The sequence below is a fragment of the Nanorana parkeri genome, unplaced genomic scaffold, assembly GCF_000935625.1.
Source record: "Nanorana parkeri isolate BGI_ZX_2015 unplaced genomic scaffold, ASM93562v1 scaffold1569, whole genome shotgun sequence".
Lineage (NCBI taxonomy): Eukaryota > Metazoa > Chordata > Amphibia > Anura > Dicroglossidae > Nanorana > Nanorana parkeri.
The window spans coordinates 192,159-216,234 of record NW_017307837.1 but is presented as its reverse complement, the minus strand read 5'-3'; the positions used below and the strand labels follow the sequence as shown (position 1 = coordinate 216,234).

Here is a 24,076-nt window from a genome sequence, read left to right as displayed (position 1 = left end):
AGGGGTTAAAGGCTAGGATTATGTATTTATTTCTGCGCTAAATAAGTGAACTTAAAGTGATAAAGAAATAGTGATGGAAGAGCTGCTGCGCAATAGACAACTAAGTCCAATCGTTGATTTTACCAGATGTGCAGCGCTAATCATAGAAGCAACCAGTGTGTGAAATAAACTACGCCTAAATCCCTGTATGTGTCTAATATTTAACTACTAATTATCCAACCGTGGTTGGTTGTGAGCAAATGGTCAACCTCAATGTGTCTAAATCACTCTATAATTCAGGGCTATCTCATGCCCAGACAACATGTGTCAAACAGATGTGAATCGTGATCAATAAAACTTGATATATAAGTTAATAAACCTCTGTTGATGGATAAGTGAAAAAATACCTAACTTAATTATGCATCCGTAATCCCAATATCCCTTTACTTAATAATAATGAAACACCGTGAATAGTCCGTGTGTTAATATGACAATCTTTGTGCAACAACAACAAAAAAAATAATAATAATAATTTCTCCAATCTGTGCGCTGATTGTGAAGCCTCCGATCACGGGGGTTCTGTGAAAAGTTGTTGGGGATTTGGGCAAGTGCCACAAGTCTCCCCTCAAAGTGCGCACTCACCGTACTTCGATGGCTGTGATAAGCAGCCAAAAAGCGCTTATGTAATATTTCACGGAGCTGCAGCGTCCTCGCTGTATCTTGTTCTGATCGATATCCAAAGCGTGACGTGCCTCCAAACTCATGTAAAGAAAAAGCTCCTCATTGTGTTGTATTTCCAAAGATATTTATTTAAATCCAATAAAAAGGTTACAAGATACAGTGAGGATGCTGCAGCTCCGTGAGAGATTACATAAGCGATTTGTGGCACTTTGAGGGGAGACTTGTGGCACTTGCCCAAATCGCCAACAACTTTTCACAGAACCCCCGTGATCGGAGGCTTCACAATCAGCGCACAGATTGGAGAAATTATTATTATAATTTTTTTTTGGTTGCACAAAGATTGTCATATTAACAGACGGACTATTCACGGTGTTTCATTATTATTAAGTAAAGGGATATTGGGATTACGGATGCATAATTAAGTTATGTATTTTTTCACTTATCCATTAACAGGGGTTTATTAACTTATATATCAAGTTTTATTGATCACGATTCACATCTGTTTGACACATGTTGTCTGGGCATGAGATAGCCCTGAATTATAGAGTGATTTAGACACATTGAGGTTAACCATTTGCTCACAACCAACCACGGTTGGATAATTAGTAGTTAAATATTAGACACATACAGGGATTTAGGCTATCACGTAGTTTATTTCACACACTGGTTGCTTATATGATTAGCGCTGCACATCTGGTAAAATCAATAAAGGCTAGGATTACCTTTCTTACCATGTTTTATGTTACACCCATATTTAGGGTGTAAACCTAAACACTGAACCTTCACATTCTCACATAATTCATTCCCACAGCTACCTCATGTATCATTTCCCCCTCCTCTTTTAGATTGTAAGCCCTCAGGGGCAGGGCCCTCCTTACCATCTTGTCTTGAATTGTATTGTAACTGTTATGTCTTCCTTATATTGTAAAGCGCTGCGCAAACTGTTGGCGCTATATAAATACTATGTAATAATAATAATAATAATGGTCAGATTGCAGTAGCCAATGTCAATCAACAGGGCAGAGGTGGGTGGGGGGCGTGGTGGTTGAACGGACTACAGAAGATACAGGCACATTGTGTGTCTGCACGTCGTCCTGTACCTCTAAACTGTAAGCCCTGGCATGCAAACTGACCATGCAAGCACAGATCTGTTTCCATGCTTTGCATGGTTAGTTTAGAGCAAGGAAGGAAGGGGATTGGCAGAACTTCCAGGTAATTATAATGCAGTATGTGAAACCGATATTATTAGACCCACACAGAAAAATAAATTAGGGTAACATACACTTTAAATATGTACTGCAATGTCTCCACATTGAAACTCTCTTCTTGTGTGTTACAGCTAACAGTAAATGAAGCTGCTGCCCAACTTTGCATGAAGGACAACGCTTTGCTGACTAGAAGAGATGAGCTTTTCACGCTGGCAAGACAAATCTCCAGGGAAGTCACATACAAATATACTTACAGAACTACAAAGTAAGAATGAAATGAATGTCTTACAAAGTTGCCCCCCCCTGCCAAACAATGAGTTTTTATAGACATTATTAACAATATACAGTATACAGCTCCAATGTGTAGGCTATATACTACAACATTTAACAAACCACACATAGCGAATAGGTCCACCAAAAGGAATGGTCTCTATCTGGTAATGCAAATTGACAGCATCCTCAGTCCTGCAGAGGTGACTGCTCACCTCTCTCCTCCCTTCTCTGGTGGTGGAATGTCCCTTGGCATCCTCACGTCTAATGCAGTTGCCAGGTCCTTAGACTGCTGGAGTCTGGAGGAGACCAGGCTGCAGGGGACACCAGTCTAGATGCCAAACAGGACCGAGGCTCAGATACGTATATTTTCTTTATTTTTGCCACTAGACCAAAGCAAGCAGTTAACCCTTGCAGTATGGGGCTGGCCCCACTGCAAGGGTTAATGTTTAGATTGCCTGGAGTTCTTCTTTAAAGTACCAATAGGCAATAGATGATGACTTGATGATGACAATTGCCGTGTTTTTGTACAATTTCAAATGTCAGCAGAGGACCATGGCCAGCTGCTCTCAGGGGGAGAACTTGTTTGGAGTTTCCTTGCCAGTTGTTTCATCTGGTATTAGACACGGACAGTAAACATGCAATACCAGCATACCTATTCATTCATAAAGTTTGCTATACTGTGCATTGTGCATAATGTAGCCTCTTTCAATGATCAGATCAAAATCTTTTAGCAGTTTCTTCTTACCAATTATGAAAGGTTATCTCGCTTGTGCACAACCTATCCTCTAATTTCAGTAATAAAAACCTAATTTGAGGGATGGGTGGAGTTTCCTTCTAACCATATTTATAAGTACCCAAATATACTTATGGATGCTCTTCCTTTATAAAAATGGACACATGGATAGCCACAAATCTGAGGGCAAAGAACAATCAAGTGGCTGAAAACTCCATTCTTGGAAGAAGACCGGGGCAAAGTGCCAACGAGAGAGGGGAGTGTTGAGATTGCAACGCTGGAGTGGATGGTTGTGGGGAGGTAAGTCTGCCATATTGTGCTAATATAATACATGCTAATATGCTGCACATACTAGCACATTATAGCTATAAGGTCCTGGGGACACTTTAAAAAAATATTATTATTATTTTCCCTTTACTTCCACTTAAAAGCTCACAATACATGTTACATTTTTACTGTACAATCTTTGTTCAATCTACTTTAGATTTACAAAAAGGCTGTAATATGAACACCTACCAGTTTTCAATTTGCATTAATTCCAGGTCCAAATATGAAGATAGAGATGAGCTGTCACCTAAGAGGATTAAAACTGAGGTAATGTGTCATTTTTGTAGTCTACCTTTTTAGATATTTGATCATCATTGTGTGGGTTGCATTGATCTTTTCTTTCTTCTAACAGGGAGCATTCGCATTTTTTCATTCTTACTATACTTACTTTTGTTTTAATCTTTAGATCATGCAGATAAGTTAAATCAAAATGACTAATTATATCGAACACAATAACATGAAAAGACACTGAAAATAGAATCTATTTTAAGCTTTTACTACACACATCAGAGTCTTCAGTAGTGAAGAGCAGTGAAGTCCCTCAACAAGGCCCATGGTTGAATTTGCTTTTGTTGGATCAACTGATGCATTCTGCACTTTGCATAAATATAGTTGATTGTATCATTTATATAACCTTTTTTAAATTGTTCACAATTATTCTTATTTATTATGATTATTATAAGGTAGTTGCAGCTTTCTAACATGTTTAGAGCTAGAACCAATATTTGGGAGATACTATTTGTAATTGCAGTATCTTGTGTCCTGTGCCAAAACCATGATTCTACACGAGAAGAGTTATAATGCCAGAATCAGGATCACATATTAAAGAGCAGAAAGAGGTAGCATTCCTTAATCAATAGCTTGATGCAAACCCACATAAAATAACACAACTAAAAGAAATGTAGCCTTTAGAATGAGTAACAAATAGAAGGAGAAAGAGTAGCAAGTGAAACGCACTTGCTACTATAAAGGCACCAATGGACATGAGATCATAATTGCCTAATCCATCTGTTTTTTGTCAGGTTGGGGGACAATGACCCGTCTAAAGGTTAAAGGCCTGTAGGGCATTCTAAGAAAGTGAGATTGAATGTATGGCACTGGAGAAGCTCTCTCAACATAACCAGAAGTTTATATTTCACCTCCACACCATCAGAGAACTTAAATGTTTAGCTGCCACCTCCCATGTTGCTTTAATAATACAAATCTGTTTAGCATCCCAAAAATGTTAGGGATCAGCCGGATTGCCTTTTCCAGAGTGCTATGGGACAGTGCAAAAAGCTTGAAGAATTACCAGATGTATCCCCATTACATATGTTTACAGTGTTGGAATAAACAGCAGCTGCCGCCAAAGATTAATTTCTTCCAGATCTGTTACCCTAAAAGTATTAATTTGAGAGAAATCCAATCAATTAGCATTTTCTAAAGGTTTTATCAAATCCAGTGTAGCCTAGAATACAACCAGTGGCATAATATAGCCACAGAAGCTCATGTGGCTGCTATAGGGCCTTGGGTAGGAAAGGACCCCACTAGGGGAGCTTATTGGGTATATTAAAGTAGAACTATGAGATGAGTGATTTCCACTCACCTCATAGTTCTAGCCGACCTGTGACAATGAGACTGTCACAGGTCGGCTCAGTAGATCGGGAGGTGAGCGAACAGATACCGGCGTTCACTCACCTCTCGATCCTGTCACGGCTCTCTGCCGTGACAGGGGAGGGGCTGGATTCCCCCCTCCCCGCTTCGATCTGCCAGCGCTGACTGGCGGAACGGATGGGGGAGGGGGCGGGTACAGCTGGCTCTGCCTCTAGATAGGCAGATCCAGCTGTCACTCACGCAGCTGGGCGGATCTCGACATCGATGTCGGTATCCGCTCCGGCTGCGGCATCTCAGTACTAGTTTGTGTCCTCCCGTTACCCTAAGGAGAACTATGGGGAAAAGCCCTGACCCCATAGTTCTCCTTTAAACTGTGAAGTTTCCAGATCTCAGGATCATCTAGTCACAGATCCCCCTCTGTGCAGTAAGGAGTATTTGCTTATCTATCTTAGCAATATAAATTTATTGTCCCCTGAACCTCTGCTACAGACTGAAATTAACTCTGTATGCCCAATGCAGCCACAAATCCCAGAGTGTCCCCACTGTTAAAACCATATAGGAGGGTCGACGTTTGTAATTCTACACAAAAGTTTAATGAAGCTAGAGTTTAAAGAGGGTTGTATTTGGGTTGAAGAGGAAGTGTGTGCAAGATCAATAATCATTTTATCATAATGTAAAATATCATTGTGGTTATAATTAATGCTACTATAACTTTTACCAGGACTGCTCCTTAGTAGGGTGCTGACTATACAGACCACTATCCTACTGCTTGTCCTTGATCCATACTTCATGTTAAGATCAATGACACACATTGTCACAGTTGGCACTGCCAGTCGCTACAGAGAGGGTAAGCCAGTGGGCCCCAAAGTTTTGCTATGGTGCCTGTGAGATTTAGCTTCCAATGGTAGCGCATTAAGGACGCATCCACTCGCTGCAATCTTCATTCAAGGGCTTCCTTGCCCACTTTTATTAAGTGAAAGTTCTCAAAACAGAACAATTACCCTCGCAGGGGTTCTTTAACATCTCATGGCAGCACATGCCCATCCAGCCTCCTGGCTTTGCATTTGCTGCTCCGGCCTCAGCCCACTGTCTGTTCCTCCAGACAGCCTCAGTCGTGTGCTAACCTGCACACTGGGGGTTCTTCCCAATCCGCAGCACCCTGCTGCACTGGACTCCACTCTGACTCCTGGGTGGAGCTTTTCTGTCTCCCAGGTGGAGTCTTGAACCCTTCCCAAAAACTTTAATTTAAAGGCTGTGCACACCTGTGCCATCAGCATGCGCTGGCCACTCAGATTCTGGACACAGGAATGGAGATAACGCAGTGGCACTCCCATGCACTGCCACATGCCCCATGATTTGAAGTTACACCCCTGGATACAACCTCTGGTTACATGCTATTGTTTTTTGAAACCTGCTCCTCTTATGGTCCAGTGTGTGTAGACAAACCTGCTGCAGGTTTAGAAAAAGTATGGTATTTGAACCACGGAACACACTAACCTGCGTTTTCACGGGCTGAGATTTCAGAAAAATAAATTACTGGTAACAAGAGGAAGTTAACTAGATGGACAGCTTCCTTGTACAAGGTGTTAGAAAGGATGAAATACATGAAATAAATGGCACATCTAAAGGGTATGTTATATAGGGCCTGACGCTATCCATTTTTTTTAGTTTTACATGGAGTGGGAAGGAGTTAACATTTCTATCTGATTTTCATTTTGGTCTGTGTCTTAGCTGAGAATATTTGCCTAATTTTCTGTCTCTGTAACCCCAGAACAAGAAATAAAGGGAATGGGTGTCAGTGGGACAAGAAGATACAGGAAGCAATAAAAAAACTTTGTATAAAACTCCATCCCCTTTTCACTCTACTTAAGGGGTGTTGGCACCCCTCCATTCGAGAAAAGTTGATTGTTCAATCAACTTTTTATTAAAGGAACCAGGATAAAAATTGTTTGGCGAACAGTGAGTGAAACAAACCAGCTGCAGTCAGCATTTATGGATTCTGACAGATGCAAGTGCTGGCTGTCAGAATAAAATGGACCGACAGGGAAGATTTCCCCGTCCACACTAAACAGCATGGATGAAGAAATCTTACCACCCTTATGTTTTTTGTGGTATCTTGTAAAAAATACAGTGTATGGCTGACTCTGACTTGCTTGTGTGTGAATTTCAGCTCAAGCTATTGAGTTTTGCAAATAGCAGGGTTTTGTTTTTTTGGGCAAAGAGATAGAGATATACATTGAAAATATGTCTAAAGCTCCACCATGTTTTGCAAATGGAGTTTACAAAACAATAATATTTTATTATAATTAATATTAATAATGTATCCTGTACCTGGCAAAAAAGATTCATATTAACAATATTTTATTTCATACCTGGCTAAAAAAAGAGAGAACATATTTTTGTTTGGAGTCCTGATCATAATATCTGAAGAAATTAAACGTACACAGAACCACTTCCTTGAGCAGGTCACACCTGACCAATTCATAGCTTAAACGTCAACGCTCCAAAACCCCATGCAGTAGATTGTGCCTGTTCACATATGAACACTCAGGAGCCTGGAGCTCAAAAAGGTACATGAGCTACGGTACTTTTGCAGCATGAGGCATTTTTGGCCTCATAGACTTTAATGGAAGTGCTTAAAAAATGCCCGCTGATACCTGAAAAGAAGTTTTTCGGGGCTAAACAACCATCTCCTTCTCCTAGTTCCTAGCTTTTCATTGGCTAAAACAAAAACTCTCAAGCCTGAATACGCCTGAAAAAACAGATGTGCATGGAGCAGTACTCTTTTAAAATCATATAATTAATTGTGAACTGCTTGAAATCTTTATGCAGCAAGTAAAGTGGTGCATTACTGTCTACAGGACAGCTTTGTGGATCATCAGGAAACTCTTGCAGTGCTTCACCAGCAAATGAAATCTTTAAAAGAGCAGCTTGTGATGGCCAAAGCTAAAGGAGAGGAATCCCTAATTCATAAAGTGCAGGTGAGCAAGTAAAGTTATAAGGTTATTTGTGCTGCACTAATTGTATGTTTTTTGTACCCGTTTCTTGTTACAGTAAAGATAGTTAAAGCAGAACTATGGGGATAAGGCTTTTCCCCATAGTTCTCCTTAGGGTAACGGGAGGACACAAACTAGCGTCCTCCCTTCACCCTAGGCCCAGTATACCGCGAGTTGTAGCTCGCGGTATACTGAGACGCCGCAGTATACCGCAAGCTGCTGCTCGCGGTATACTGAGACGCCGCAGCTGATCCCGACAATTATGTCTGGATCCACCCAGCTGCGTGACTGACAGCTGGCTCTGCCTATCTAGAGGCAGAGCCAGCTGTACCCGCCCCCTCCCCCGTCGAGAGGTGAGCGAACGCCGGATCGAGAGGTGAGCGAACGCCAGTATGTCACAGGTCGGCTAGAACTATGAGGTGAGTGAAAAGCACTCACCTCATAGTTCTCCTTTAAAGCTGGAGGTTATTCTGCTTATGTTTTTGCTTTTCTTCTTTTCTCCTTCCCACTCATTATCAACAAGCTAATGACATTTTTAAATGCAACCTTTCAGTTTTCATGCCTTATTTTACACATAGGTTTCTGTGCTTCTCAATGCAATACAGGCAGATCATGGCTGGTGGGAGGGGCTGGCAGTGTGCTGTGCAGAGCTTCCTGAAAACATCGCAGCACTGTGCCTCAGTATACCTCTGAAGAGCCCTCAGTCCTGATGAAAGCAGTGGGCTCCATAAAGATATATCAAAGAGGCACTAAGCTGACTCCCTCTAGTAAGGCTGCTCATGTGGAATAAGGCTGCCCTTTGGCAGGTACCCCAAAAGTTAGTTTTGCACCGATACCAGTATTTTGGTATCGAGTACGAGTCCCGATATTTTTTTTCCGGTGCTCGCCGACACCGAGTACCGGAAGTCCCATTGAGGAAGCCAGTCGACATGTAATGACTCTCCCTGGTTTCCTGATTAGCCAGGAAGCCGGGCAGCGCGTAAAGACTCGCCACCCGGCTTCCGGTTAGCAAGGAAGCTGCCCCCATGTTTTCTCGTCACTAGGTAACGAGAAAGCATGGAGGCGGCTTTCTGTCCAATCAGGAGGCCGGGCACTGTATAATGATGCGGCGCCCGGCTTCCTGATTGGCTGGGAAGCCGGCTCCATGCTCCCTCGTCATGAGGTGATGAGGGAACATGAAGCTGGCTTCCCGACCAATCAGAAAGCCGGATGCCACGTCATTACACGGCGCCTGGCTTACTGATTGGCCAGTTTCCATCCAATCAGGAAGCCGGGCAGCGTGTCATTACACACTGCCCGGCTTTCTGACTGGCCGGGAAGCCGGCTCCATTCTCTCTCGTCACTTCCGGTATCAGGAAGCTGGGCAGGGTGTAATGAAGCACTGCCCGGCTTCCTGATACCGGAAGTATCGGGCTAGGCATTGGAGCATTGCCTATGAGTTGGAGCATACGAGTACTCGCCCAAATACTCGGCATGGGCACCGATACTAGTATCGGTGCATCCCTACCAAAAGTGATTCAAAGCAAGTACAACCACCAGATGTGCCAAACCAACAGTGGAGAGGTCCAATATGCTTTAATTGTGGTGCCTTCCAGGGGCCAAACATGCTCCCCTTTGATCAGTGCTCTTATGGACTGTATGCTTAAAAAGAATTAATTGGGGCAGATTATGCCAAAGGTAATGGTTCAACATGTATTGCAATATATGCAAGCCAAGAATCCGTGTTTTTATGTAAATGTTTGCTAGAAAAATGCACATAGCAGTGTGCGGGGGGGAGACCAATGAATGCAATTAGAGGACTCGTTCTTAGAATGAGTTATGCAAATACCAAAATGTCCATTTGAAGGAGTTCCTGCATTTGCTTCTAGACTGCCCTTAGTAATGCTGAGTCTCAGTTAATGAAAGAACAGAAATCCACCCAGTGACTGAAAGGGATGTGCTAAGGACAGTAAGGGACCAGGGACATCCTCCAGCAAGAAAACAAAGCAGCCTCTATCTGACTTGCTGCAGCTTCTAGTGCAGGGGTCTCAAACCTACGGCCCTCCAGCTGTGGTGAAACTACAAATCCCATGATGCATCTCTCTTCGGGAGTCATGTCTGTGGCTGTGAGAATCTTGCAATGCCTCATGGGATTTGTAGTTCCACCACAGTTGGAGGGCCGGAGGTTTGAGACCCCTGTTCTAGTGCATGTTTTGAGAAGCTCGCAGTGTGCAGTGAAATCAGAGTATAGACTATTTCAGTACAGGAGAGGTGGCTTTTTAACTGTGCAAGACTGAAAGTAGGGCTGGAGTTCAGCTTCAACATATCTTATCAGCCTACTGTTATTCTTATACTGTCCAGTCACACACTAGGGGAGAGGAAGGTATCCTTGGTATATTGCATAAAGTATATTTCCACTTAATTATATATTTTGAGAAAACCTCACTATATGTCTGTTAAGTGTTTCCTATTCACACAGCTTACCTAAAAATAAAATGTTATATTTCTTGCCTTTTAGATAACTCTGTTAAGCAGGCCTTTGGACAGACTGCATGCTTTTCTGTACAATTTCAAAGTGATAGGAAACGCTGACTGTCCATAGAAAAACCAAGGGCACTCTGAGCTTCCTCTCATTAACATACAATGCTTCTAGTTGTTTAACACAGTGTTAAAATCTAGTTTACAACTGATAAGATTTGCCATCACAGTACCGACAGGGTTATTTATTGTAAATATTAGCCTCCCTATCCTTCTTGCATTGTGTAGGGAAATTCAGTTTAGAGAAAAACTTTGTGTTCTCCCCATCTGGCTGCAAAAGTGGAAATGCACTTTAAAGGAGAACTTCCCCCCCCCCCCCCTCCGATCCTGCAGCGCGGACTGGCGGAACGGACGGGGGAGGCTGCCTGTCACTCACGCAGCTGGGTGGATCCAGACATTAATGTCGGTATCCATTCCTGCTGCGGCGTCTTTGGGTGACAAAGGACGCTAATTTGTGTTCTCCCGTTACCCTTAGGAGAACTGTGTGGAAAAGCCCTGACCCCATAGTTCTTCTATAAATGTATTAGAAAATCTCAGGTAAGAACACTCTGTATATGTATCTCAGCTGTGTATTTAATTGTCCATAGTTCAGCTTTAAGTTTCAGCTACTGAGCTCTCTGAACTGTCTTTTTTAACGTAGTGAAAACCGTTTTACTCCTCAGCCTCCTTCAGCCTCTCTACTTTATAACTGAGATAAGGCATCAACCACACAGGGAATGGATTGTTTTCAGTGAGTAAGCCAACTCATTGACTTACATTGCAAGAGAATAGTACACTACAACTATTGTGTAGTACTGCAAAACAGTAAGCTGAGCATGAGTATGTAATGAACAAATATGTCTGTCCATGTACATATCTAAATAAAAAGTGTAAATGTGAAAACATTAATGAGATTTATACCATAACACGTGTATGTTAAAAATCACTAAAAAATATATATTCTCTTTTAAGTGTATGGCAACCTAAAACTTTTTATTTTAGCCATGGATAGAGTGGGGAAGGATGGGAACCCCTATCTGTTTTTTACTACTATCTGTGGCTCCATTAGTGAGATTTCCCTTCCCACTTCTGCCAATGTTTTACCAGACAGGAAGAGAAGAGAAAATCTCCAACACTAAAACAGACAGAAATAAAAATACTAGAGTAGAGTAGAGTAGGGAATGCCTGGAACTACTGTCAGGTTTTGTTTTTCTGTCTGTGTCCCTGTTGGAGATTGTCCTCACTTCATGCCCGGTGGATTCACTGTCAGCTGGGCAGGACATCAAGGTAAATCTCTTTTGGAGCCTTGGAGAGCATTAAAAATATAACAGGTGTTAAATTCCCCACTAATTCCTAAACTTAAAAAAAAGGCTTTGGCTTGACATACACTTTAACTCCTCTACTGCTTGGCAGTAGCACCCCTAGATGGCACTGACCAGTATACTGGTCTGCTCCACCTATGCAAACAGCATCCACACGGCTATATGTCAGGCAGACGTTTTTTGCAGGAAGCCCTTTGTTTTGGTTTCCTGGCTATGATTATTAATTTTTTCCAGGTGTGGTATATTCTTGCCAAAATTATACAGCAGATTAAAGTATTCGTGCCAAGTATATATCAGTGATGAACTTGCACTTTTAAACTGGTGACAAAGATTTCTGTGCTGGGACTCACCCAAAAGTAGCAGTGCCAATTTTAAGCAGCTAAAACCTATTGTAAATCTGTAACTGGGGTTCTTGGCACATGTGGATTGGGGACTATACATGCTGAAACTAGGGGTTGGGAGAATTGTTGTATCTGCAGTAGGGACGTGGGGGTGTGTGTAACTCTGTGAACCCTGATACTACAATTGTGGAATGTCGAGTCTTGCATGGGGGTGTGCATTCTGTCATGGATGGCTATAGCTTTATGCGAGTTTGATGTATCTTATAATGTATTACTTACTATAAACCCCATTCATTGTAGGTTCAAATTGAAAAAGTGATGGCAGCCCAAATGAAGATTTTTCATAACTCAGGGTGTGAGATCATGCTAAATCCACAAAAAGGCCTTTTCAGACAGAGTCCAGAAGATACCAGTTCCAGTTTCATGTTTTCAGACAGTTCTGATGGACAAGGTAATAAACGGAAAGCTGCATTTGTATAATGTATTACTTAAGTTTTAGTATCAGTCACAACGCTAGTTAGTTTCTTATCATGCCCTTATAGCTTTGAAGTGCACAGCATGTAAATGCAAAACCTTTTATTTTAGTCTTGGAAAGAGTAGGAAAGGGTAGGGAAGGTGACTCTCTGCCAAGTTTTTATTGCGGTCTGTGTCCCTGCTGGGTAGATACACACCTCTGTTTACTTGGTGACTGTTGTCACTAAAACAGAAAGTAAGATGAAATCCTACATTTTATAGTTATCATGAGAGCCAGAGGTAAGGGGAAATCTTCCAATGGGTTGAAAGTCCTGATCACGACTTTCTAAGATGGCAATTTCTCTCACTATAGGGAGATTTCCTCTCACTTTCTGTTGTGTCTCCAAGACAGGAAGTGAAGGGAAATCTCCCCAAGAGATCAGACAGCAAAAAAAAATAATGATGGCTTCCTCAGCAAGTCTATCATATCACAGACTAATATTTCAGTGTTCTATATTTCAATGTGTTTGTACACAATTTGTTTTGGTGGGTTGAGATACCTGTTACATGGTTTCTATACCCAGCTGATTTCTTTTATATGTAGTTCCTCAATTTATCCTTTGCCTGTCATTTCCATGGTCACAATAGTCAGTGTCCTTTTGTAGACTATTTGTAAAGCCCGTGACACACTGCATGCGGAGCCGTGCAAAGACGCCAGGTGCGAAGGTTTGTATGCAGTGTGTGAGCTGAGCGCCGCCAGATGAATGACTATATCTTCAGCCAATCGGCTCGCGCGTAACAACCGAATGGACTTTACGCGTGAGCCAATTGGCTGAAGATAAATTTATTCATCTCGCCATGCTCAGCAATGCGAGCTCTTGCAAGCTGACATGCCGGAGTGAAAAAGACATGACACACTGCACACGAAGGTCTGCGTACCACTGCTCCCCGTTGCTTCACGTGCAGTGTGTTAAAGCCTTAAAGGAGAACTATGAGATGAGTGATTTCCACTCACCTCATAGTTCTAAGCCGACCTGTGACAATGAGACTGTCACAGGTCGGCTCAGTAGATCGGGAGGTGAGGGAACACATACCGGGTTCCCTCACCTCTCGATCCTGTCACGGCTCTCTGCCGTAACAGGGGGAGGGGCTGGATTCCCCTCTCCCCGCTCCGATCTGCCAGCGCTGACTGGCGGAGGGGGCGGGGGAAGCTGTCACTCACGCAGCTGGGCGGATCCCGTCATCTACGTCGGGATCCGCTCCAGGTGCGGCGTCTCAGTATACCGCGAGCTCTAGCTTGTGGTATACTGAGCTTAGCGTAATGGGAGGACGCTAGTTTGTGTCCTCCCGTTACCCTAAGGAGAACTATGGGGAAAAACACTGACCCCATAGTTCTCCTTTAAATGTATCTGTTCACTGTCAGACAATCACATAGGGTTAATAATGAGCTTTCATATCTGTAGTTAAAAAAACAATGCATTATTCCTTTTTATGTCATTTTATCCCAGTTGAGAAGCCGCTAAACCTCAGAGTGTCACAAGATTATCAGCTACAGCAGATATTGTCAGAAGAACAGAACATGGGAAAGCAGCCTTGTAACAAACATTGTAATCTCTCCTCCAACCATGAGACAAACTCTCAGGCTTCAAGTAAGCACCAGCTTTTCACTAGATAATGTATTTGGGATTACTAGTTCAAGACTGGAATCTCAGCAGCTTCTTGTTTAATACATTTTTCAATAACACTTTCGCTTCCAGCTCAGAGCCAGGGGGCATAATAATCACCATAGCAACCTATGGAGACCAGCTCTGCATGCTGTTCGCTGATGTTTTGTTCTTACTACACTATTTTATGTGGTACATCTTAAATTGATTTAATATGCAAAATGTTCATGTTACTAAATTTCCCATTTGGAGTACTCCACACCTGTCCCCTTGAGGCTGACCTTCCTGCTTAAATATGTTGCATCAGAGATAGACTGGTCCTCACTGAAGCTGCTAACTGACACCTACATAACAGATTCAGGTCATACAGATCCATTTTATGGAATCCAAATGGGATTCCAAACCTATAAGGCATAAAGATCCCATGGGATGAACAATTCTCTTCCTCTCAACATTTAGCAGGTTGTCTGGCATATTCTGGACCGGGGGTAGCTAAGCAGCCAAAGCTAGTTACAAATATAGTATAGAAAAATGTGAGGCTGGAGAAGGTAGACATGTACGCTCTTCATGAGAGAACAGAATCCAAAACATGGCGGTGCAAAGGTTAAATCAGTGTTTGAGGAAATATTCAGTGGTGTTTAAAAGTTAAGTCTGGGCACAGCTACATAAGTCAAGGCAAGACCATTCCCAATGGGGTTCCAGTGTCTGAAGAAGGGGAGGTGAACTAAGAGGTTCTGTAGGTTATAAAGCACGAGCCTTTACAAAGTCAAGGCCGTGACACACTGCAAGCGAAGCTGCGCACAGGCGAGCGGCCCTTCGCGAGCAGTGTGTCTTGTGAGTTCCGATCCCCCGCTCTGCCCGGCGACAGCGTGCGTAGTGCAGCGCCATAAGATGAAAAAGTTCATCTCCAGCCAATCACAGCGCGCGATGCAATTCATCACAAAGTGGCAACACGCGACCAGCCAATCAGATCACTCAGTTCTGAGTGATCACTAGCTGCCTGTTTCTGTATCTGCCTGTTTGCAAACACGTCTTGTCAGTCCAGAAGACTTAATAATTATTGTAATAATTATTAATTCGGTGCGAAGTGGAAGGTTGCAATTTTTTCGCTTTGCTTCGCATCGCTACGCCTGCAGTGTGTCACAGCCTTTACTGTCACTTTGTCCTGATTAGGCAAGGTGACAGTGTCTTTTAAAACTGCACTGAGTCAGCCATTTTACGTTTTAAAAGTGCTGTCCGAGAACAGGTCCTCTTAGTACATCTAAAGAAACCCTCCCTTGTTCACCCCTTTGAAACTGATTTCATTTTGTTACCACCAAGAACTTCACTTCCCTAACTTCAAGGTCTCCACCTACCCAACTTCTGTGCAATGAGAGTTCTCATTGGACAGAATGGTATTAGATGGTTGGAGCTTAGTCCCAGAGTCAGGGTAAACAAGGCCTTAGAAATTCAAACCATTTTCACTGGGGTACACTGAAGAATGTTTTTGCTTAAGTAGGAAACTGAAGATACCTTTAGACAGGACGTTTGCTTTAAACCAACCTGTCAGTGCATCAGGTTCTGTGAGAGACCACCCTCATCCACAACGGAGGCGACTGTGAGGCAGTAGCTTGTCAGATTAAAGAGGACCTTACTGTAGGAGTAAGGCATGAAGGAGCAAGCAACTCCCTCCATAGTTACATAGTTAGTCAGGTAGAAAAAACACACATGTCCATCGAGTTCAACTTAAAAAACAACGAGGACCATATGACTCAGCGGGTGCTTGGTAACAATTGGGGTGGGGAGAGCCCTAAGCCCTGTGTAATCTCTGATTGGAGTGGGGCTTACAAATATGTAACCAAAGTGCAATTTCCAAAATCCTTTTTGTTTATGGATTCCCATGCCTATTAAAATCATATTAACGTCATGGCTGTCAATGTTGTAGGAAGCACTGTTACATCTAAACTTGCAGTATAACCTAGGTGAAGTTTAGAAAACAATCCTTTTGTGATTAAAATATTGTTTATGATGCCCCATGCCATTTTGCTCTTTACCTGTTGACAAAGGTCACCTTCTAATTTTGGACTTGTTATCAAAGTGGAGCTTGTTATCCCTAATGTGGTCTGATCAACATATGGGTTGTGATTGGATGGGACTTGGAGCTGATGTTTTTAGGCTTAGGAGAAAAATAGTTAAATTCTGCAGGTTTTATTTATTACTAATGCATGACCTGAAAGTATATCTAAAGAATTCCGAGTTTTGGATAGTGGCGAGGGGTTAAAACACCCATCAAGGTTTTAGTGCTGTCTGATGTGCCAGCTCAGGAGATTCTCTATTCATTTGTTCTGGTGATCATTGTCCTTGTGACAGAAAGTGAGGGGAAATCCAAACATTTGCAGCTGTCACCTGAACAAAAGGTGAGGGAATATCTTCCAGTGGGAACATCTGTTGAGGTGACGGCTGTCAAAGAGGGGATTTCCCCTGACATTGGAGATATTTTGTCTCACTTTCTGTTGTGCCTGGAGGATAGGAAGTAAAGGGACAGCAAACAAAGTTTGTGTTTGTTTGTTTGTTTGTTTTTAACTAAATGGCTTACTTTTCCTTCTCTGTGTGTTCCAGAAACCACAGATTCCAGAACCGATGACCGTGGCATTGCCATCTCTGAAAACACAGCATGTGGCTGTTGGAAGGAGAAAAAACAGGTGACAATGACCGATCATCACAGCCATGCTACGCCAGCTGTTGGTAAGTAGAAAGATTTGTAGTTTGATCAATTTTACAAGGGAGAGATGCACACTTAATTTACTCACCTGCAAATACATTCATCTTAAAACAATCCTTCCTAACACTTTACTCACACTCATGCAATCATTACTTTTCTTGGTTACGCTAGCATTGTGTGAGTTTGGAAGGCAACACAGGCAAATTGAATGAACTGAGAAAGCCATCAATAGCACCAGGGCAGGGACAAGGTTTTGTGGTAGAGAGCCAACTGCTCATACAGAGTGTTTTCTTCTGGGTGGTGATATGTGGACAGCTTCAGTGTCCCTTCCTTGTTGTCAGCACCACAGAGTGGTAACGCGTGCCCTGCGCTCCAATGCTGAGCATTCCAGCACCAGGTACTGCTACTTTAGGCGTCACAAAACGGCATTGTAGATACACTTCATATCCCATAAACTCCCACAGTGCCCCCCAGCCTGTTACACAGGCTGCAGCCCCCCCATAATGCCCCCAATTTCCAAGAGTGTCCCACAGTGTCCACAGCCCCAGAAGTGCCCCCTGGAGAGACCCCCACCTGCCCCTTTCCAGGGACACTGTCCCCAACAGTTGCATCCAGCCCCCTCCAAAATCATCATTCGCCACAGGGCCACCTTGTCTGCTGCTGAATCCTCAAACCTCATCCAGAACCCCTGTCTCCTCACAGTGACACCCAGCCCTATTCAGAGCCTTCCAGTAACCCGGCCTCATTCAGAGCCCCTAGAGCCCTTCTAATCTTCTATAGGTTGAACTGAATGGACATAACAAATAACACTGGTTATACTACAAATGTAACACAGAAAATTTTTTCATAAACATGTACATACTGTGGCATAGTACATGTGCAATACACTAACTGCTTATGTCATATATGTATACATTTAGAACCAGGATGTGGTGGGGGTAAGGAGAGCAGTTGTAAGGAAATTCTGTTTCGACACTTTTTTTTCCTTTTGCCTGAACTTTGCTAACCTTTGTATTACAATGATATTAATGTTTATGTCCCCCTCTACTTTATAACCGCATCATCTGGTAATTATCTTACCGCTGGTTCTGTTTTTTTTTTTACATAATAGTTCATAACAAATCATGGCCATTTTTGTTCCAATATTTTTCTCTATTAAATAGGTTTTCACAATGCAATGCATGGATCAAAACAGAGTTAAAATATAGACCTTGTTTAGCATAAGCAATCAATGATCTATACAAATAGGATGAAAAATGTCATAACATAACCTGTGTTTGTCTTTTTTGTGACAGATAAAAAAAGACCATGTCCTTAATGACATTCTATGTCTAATTAAATAATTTGCCCTCATTTCTATCTATGCAGTTTTCTTTTTTTTAATTTGATCCTCTTTTGATACTGGTGATATATACGATTTATTTATCGTCCATTGACAGACATAGGAATAGTAGATAATCTTAGCGCAATAGATTATACTGCCATCTTGAGGAGGTTTGGTTCTGCTAAGGAAAATTCTAACTGTATTTTTATTATTTCCTGTTCTTCTATCGACATACTCGGTAATTTGTACATGTTTTTTTTTCTTCAAAGTGTCTAATATGCTGCTTGAGCTGGTCTCAAAAAAGCAGCCTTCTGGATCAACGTATCCTTAGCAAAAGCCAAAAGTTCCTAGCTAGCCTGGAACTTGACCTTTGCTTTCCAGACTTTTGTGTACTGTGTTAGTTGCAGAGTGTTTTCCTGGTCCAGAGCCATGACACAGGATCTTGGTTTCACCCAGTCGCTGGATATGCCCATGGATGGGGTGACCTTCAGGTACCAGGCTCTGCATTGTGGCGTTTTCCAGACCTGTGTATACTGATTAATCAAGGCCGTGTGAGCTCTCAGGTGGCTGTGCAGGTTGTTTGGTGGGCTGTGCAGACTGTCAGGTGGCTGTGCGGGGTCTATGCTGGGCAGTGCGGACTTTCAGGTAGGCTGTGCGGGGTCTATGCTGGGCAGTGTGGACTCTCAGGTGGGCTGTGTGGGGTCTATGGTGGGCTGTGCAGGTCCTGTGGCGGTCTGTGTGGACTCTCAGGTGGCTGTGCAGGGTCTATGCTGGGCTGCGTGTGGTCTTAGGAGGGCTGTGTGGTGTCGGCGGCATGGATCCACAGGAAGGATGAGATTTGCTGCCAGCGCTGTAAACAGCACCGCAATTCACAGGAAGGCTGCCGGGACCTTGCTGGGGACCTTGACAGCCTTCCTGTAAAGCACCAGCTTCATTTTTAAAATGTAAAGCTGCAGGAGAGGTACGAGGCCACATGAAATGGCCTGGAGTGCCAGATTTTTTGACATATGTAAGCCCAGAAAACCTACAATGAAGTTCTTGCATAGGTGACTTTGTTCTTTCAGTATTTAGCCAAACATCATGGCCATAGGCGAGGTTATGAACTACTATAAAAACTATGAGTCAATGCTTCCTTTGTGATCCAGAATATTCTGACACTAAAAAACCCCACAAAGGTATATAATTATTGTTAATCCATAAAAAATAAATTATAGCCAATGTTTTTAGCACAGTCAAACAGTTTATTTGACTAGGCACAGCAGAAGTTTTGTTTAAAAGATAGTTATAAGATGAATCTATTTCAGACACGGTGGTTTATATTAAAGAAGGGTCCTCTTGAGAAAACAGTCCTGATCATTCTGGGTAAAACTTTATTACCCATAAACATTAGTAAACAGTCCTGATCATTCTGGGTAATACCTTATTACCCATATAGATTACTAAGCAGTCCTGATCATTTTGGGTAATACCGTGTTACCCATATAGATTAGTATATATATGTGTATACATTTGTATTTTTAAATCATAGCAAGAAAGTTGTCATTGACTTTGTTTTTATGATCAACATTCGCTTTATGATATGTTCACAGAATATTTTTATATCAGACTGGAAGAGCTGTGGTACCAGATGTCACTAGTAGATGGTGCTGCACACCAAATCTAGAATTCACGTCCTGCTACTAATGAAGCTGGGCAGCTGCAGTTACTGGGGATGTCTTTGTTGTTGTACAGAGGAGTCTGAAACGAATAGGGAATTATCATTTATAATGGATATCCAGAAAATGGTACACAGCTGGTCTGTGATAAGACGAGTCTGAGGTACATATAGTTGGTTTGTGTAGAATTTATGCTGCAATGCAGATACAGTTTACATGTTTGTAAAATTCCCCAGCGAATAGTTTTTCCACTAAAAAATGAGGTGGTATAACAGCTTTCCAACAGTTTTGAGAGTACAGTATATGGTACTGAATAATGTAAAGAGTGGAGGTTCTGCATTTGTAAATGATTTTTATGTTTATGTTCCAGCAGACATGATGCTGAGGGATTATTCACAAGCAGCCTTAAGCAACATAGAAAGAAGAATTGTCAAACTTGAACCAGAAGATGAAATATAATTGGAAAGTCAACTGACTGGAAGATTAATACAGAAACGAGCAAGCCTTAAAACATTTTACCATTGTTGCCTCAGCAATATATTCGTGAATTTCAAGCCAAAGCTTACTGACTGGTATAACTGGTAAAAAAGTACATATAAATGAAACGGGACTGAAAACGGAGGATTCACATTCCTGTCAAACTCACTATATGGCACAGCCCGCTAATTAATAAAGGGGGTTTGCAATATTTCAGAATGTAAAATGATCTTAATTTTATTTTTTGGTTAAAAAAATAGTTTTAGTAAAACTGTGTTAGAACATGTATTTTATTTAATATATGTGAATACGATTCATTTTATTTGAAAATGTAGTGTTGTATTTATTATATACTTCAGTCGAACTTCTCACTGGATAAACAGACCTAAAAAACGGTACAACACTAATCTTGCAATAAAGTCACAGAGAGTGAATGGATATATCCTGACACATGCCGCTATGAAAATGTAGTGGACATGGACTGTGGGATATATGTATCACTTGAAGAAAGTAACATAACATGCAATTTTCAGGACTCTTTGTAAGAATTTTAATCTACACAGAAATACTCTTTTAATATACAAATTGTATCATTCAGAAGCTACCTTTATGGAGACCATAACATGTTTAGACTGAATCTGTGATTCTGACCATCCATATGGGTGACCCATAGGTTAGATCATATTATTCTATGATGAACATTGTGTTTATTACTAGCTGACAGGTTGTGTTATTACTGGCTGAGTAGATTAAAGGTTTCTTGCATTATCCTTCGTGAATACTCAGGAGGAAAAGGGGATTATTTTGGTTGCATACATGATGTAATTAGGAGCCAATGTGACCTTCAGTGATCAATATAATCATTAGTGTTCCTTTAACATTTAATTGCACAGCCTTACTCAGGAATTGTTTATATGTCCTCCTTTATTTACATTTACTTTGAATGAGCCTTACTATTTAGCTTAAGTCGAAGGTTAGGGGTCGCTTAAAATCCCACATTTTCTGCCTTCTAATTGCTTTTCTTTACACCATAGCCCAGTGTGCCAAATACATGTGGTGCACAGAAACCTGTGCAAAACCCTTAGGGGGGCGCACGCATCAGATAATAGTTGAGTTTGAAGAGTTTTTGAAAAGAAAGAATCAACTAGTTCACCAATTGTAAAAAAAAATCCCAAGTGTGGCTTTTCACATAAAAAGTCTTACTATCTGCACCAAATAAATAATGGATCAGAAAATCCGTCTGTCAGTATTTTGCCCATTAGACGTAAGCAGAAGTGCGCCAAACGGATGATAGCACAAGACAGTTACGCATTCTGTTATGAGCCAAATAAACTATATGTGTCAGTTTATTTGACGTGCAAGGTGCCAAAATAACATGCCATGAGCAACCATTCCCATTAACTTCCACCAACCTTAGTTTATCTGGTCCACTGTCTCCCAGCTTCTGAGTGCGCAAAAATTATAAAGAAGTCCAATTGTTAAGAGGAATGTGAACTCGGCTACATGTCTCTATAATCTGACAGCATCTGTCTCTATAATCTGCTATGCATATTTCAATGATGGGAGGCAGTGTGAGAGATAAGGTATTTGACAGGGTTTCAAAGGGCAGATGACCCATTGATGCTGTAGATGAAAAGTCAGGTGTTAATGTACCAAACATAATTATTTCATGAGCAAGCCTACACAGTAACAGTAATTCAGGACAAAATATTCATATTCTTGTATAATCCCCATTCCAGTCGGTCCTCTTTGTAGAGCACCTGTCATTTCTGAAGTCTTGCTAAACTGGCAGGTACATACAACGGTGAAAAAACAACGTGCTTTAATTTACAAATTATGACACCCCTGGTTAGGCAATCCTATCGTCATATCTATGTGAAATGAAGGTAATAATTACTAATTGAATCCAACTCCTTGTATTCAGTAAACAAATTTTTTTCTTAGACTCGGACCTAACCCATTTATTGTGAATCTGCTGCAAAGTTTCTTACCTTGAGATTTTGCCAGTAACAGCACTTTCTGTTGCTGCCTTACAGCGCTGACAACCCTGCTGATATAATGTGAGGCAGTAGCTTTCGTTAAGAAACTTTGCCACATTCCCACTAACAAATTTTGATACCAAACATACTAAAAAGTAGATTTTTGGTGTACATACACTTTAATTAGGGATATCTAAACTAAGGTGTTGAGGCAGTAGTGGCATTGCACGCTAATTTTGGCTGTCCTTTTTAGGGTCATTGTTCTCTGGCCTGTAATCCACAGTGTTGGCAAAGGGCCAGCGTACTAATGGCTCACTTCTTAGGCCCCATTCACACTAAGCGACACTCACCTCAAGCGGATTTCCGCGCGACGGTTCGGGCGACCTTCACCGTCTAGCTGCATTAAGAAAAAAGGAAATTTGAGCGACATCCGCAGGAAAAATGGTCCTGCAGACGCGACGGGCGACATGGAGCTGTACATTAAAACAGCTCCATTGAAAACCATTGGCCGACAACTTCTCGCAATATCGCGTGGCAAAAATGCGCGTTATCGCGGTGGAAATCGCGGGTTTTCCACTCAGTGTGAATGGGGCCTGAGGGAAAGAAGATGGGAGAGAGACAAGATTATATGAAGGAAGGAAAACCACCTTACTCTCAATTCGTCATGGTATATACCCACGATTCAGGCCACAGTCTGTGCCCCAGGTATTTGGACCCTATCACCTCTGTTAGGTGCGCACTTGTAGTGCTTCGTTCAACAATAAAGTTTAAACAATATTGAAATCCCTTAAGTGAGTTTTTAAGAAAAGTCTTCCCTAGCCTTGTTACAAAGTATATGTGGGGCATATTACATGCTTTGTGTGGTGGGACCAGGGAGATTCCGGTTTGGAAATTGTATATAACATTGCTCACTAGCAGGAGAAATGCTATACTAAGATGCTGCAGTGACTCCTACAAAACAAAAATCCACTGACATGCTAGTGTGAAACATGTTTGTGGATCCAGTGTTTTACTTTGAAATACACTTACGCTGGGTATATAAGGAGCAAATTTTGGCTGATTCTTCATGAATTGGCCAAAATTCACTTAGTGTGTGGCCCTATCTGCCACTTTCCCCCCGATGTTCTTTGATCAAAAAAATTGCCAGCTGAATAGGGACGGCATCTACATTCAATCAACAGTGTATACTTAATTTTTGTAAAAAGGGATGAACATTGACACTGAAATCTCTGAGCTTGTAACACCAGTTTGAAAAGGTGTTACAATAGCTGCTACACTATATGCACTTCTCTCCGGCAATGTTTTCTAAAGCTGGCCATACACTCATTTCATAATATTGAATGGGGTTAAATCGACAATCATTTTCAATCATACTGACTAAAAAAAAAAAACGAAAAAGAGCAGGATGGAAAATGTTTCACTAATGAATGAAATTCTAAGTCAATGTGGTTTTCTTCCAAGTAAATCCATTCATTCCAAAATCAAATGTTGAAATTTTGGATGACATCCGTCAAGTCTCTGACGCGCATAGTAGGCAACACAAGGTTAAAGTAACAATAATGAAAAGAAAAAAACACTTCAGTGTCATTAACAGGGTTATTCACAAAAAGGTGAAGAGTTTGGAGAAGGCAAGTGAACAATCTAGTACAAAATGGCTGATTTGGAACAATTCTCCAATTCTGCTCACTTTCCAGTTCCGCTATGTTGTCCTAGATGACCTGTGCGCTTCTCCTGCCTTCTCCAAACTCTTCACCCTTTTGTGAATAACCCCAGCATAACACTTAGGCCGAAAGACTCAGACCATGGCTATGATTGTCAAACCATCCACACCCAGAAACCCCTGGTGAGGGCTTAGGGCTTAAGGGATAAAAACA

General features: G+C 41.8%; 1 protein-coding gene across 3 annotated transcripts in view; it reads left to right on the top strand.

The window, feature by feature from the left end:
• Positions 1 to 20,500, top strand: part of NAB1 (NGFI-A binding protein 1) — a 44,015-nt gene extending 23,515 nt beyond the window's left edge. The window contains exons 3-9 of one of the 3 annotated variants that reach the window (XM_018570664.1): positions 2,000 to 2,133; positions 3,417 to 3,468; positions 7,656 to 7,775; positions 12,250 to 12,400; positions 13,911 to 14,051; positions 16,674 to 16,790; positions 20,117 to 20,500. In XM_018570664.1, the coding sequence (XP_018426166.1) occupies positions 2,000 to 2,133; positions 3,417 to 3,468; positions 7,656 to 7,775; positions 12,250 to 12,400; positions 13,911 to 14,051; positions 16,674 to 16,790; positions 20,117 to 20,205 (804 nt within the window). In that variant the 3' untranslated portion in view covers positions 20,206 to 20,500. Of the gene's footprint in view, positions 1 to 1,999; positions 2,134 to 3,416; positions 3,469 to 7,655; positions 7,776 to 12,249; positions 12,401 to 13,910; positions 14,052 to 16,664; positions 16,791 to 20,116 lie in introns of all 3 variants that reach the window. The other 2 variants (XM_018570663.1, XM_018570662.1) reach the window with 2 other exon arrangements.
• Positions 20,501 to 24,076: the final 3,576 nt, after the last annotated feature.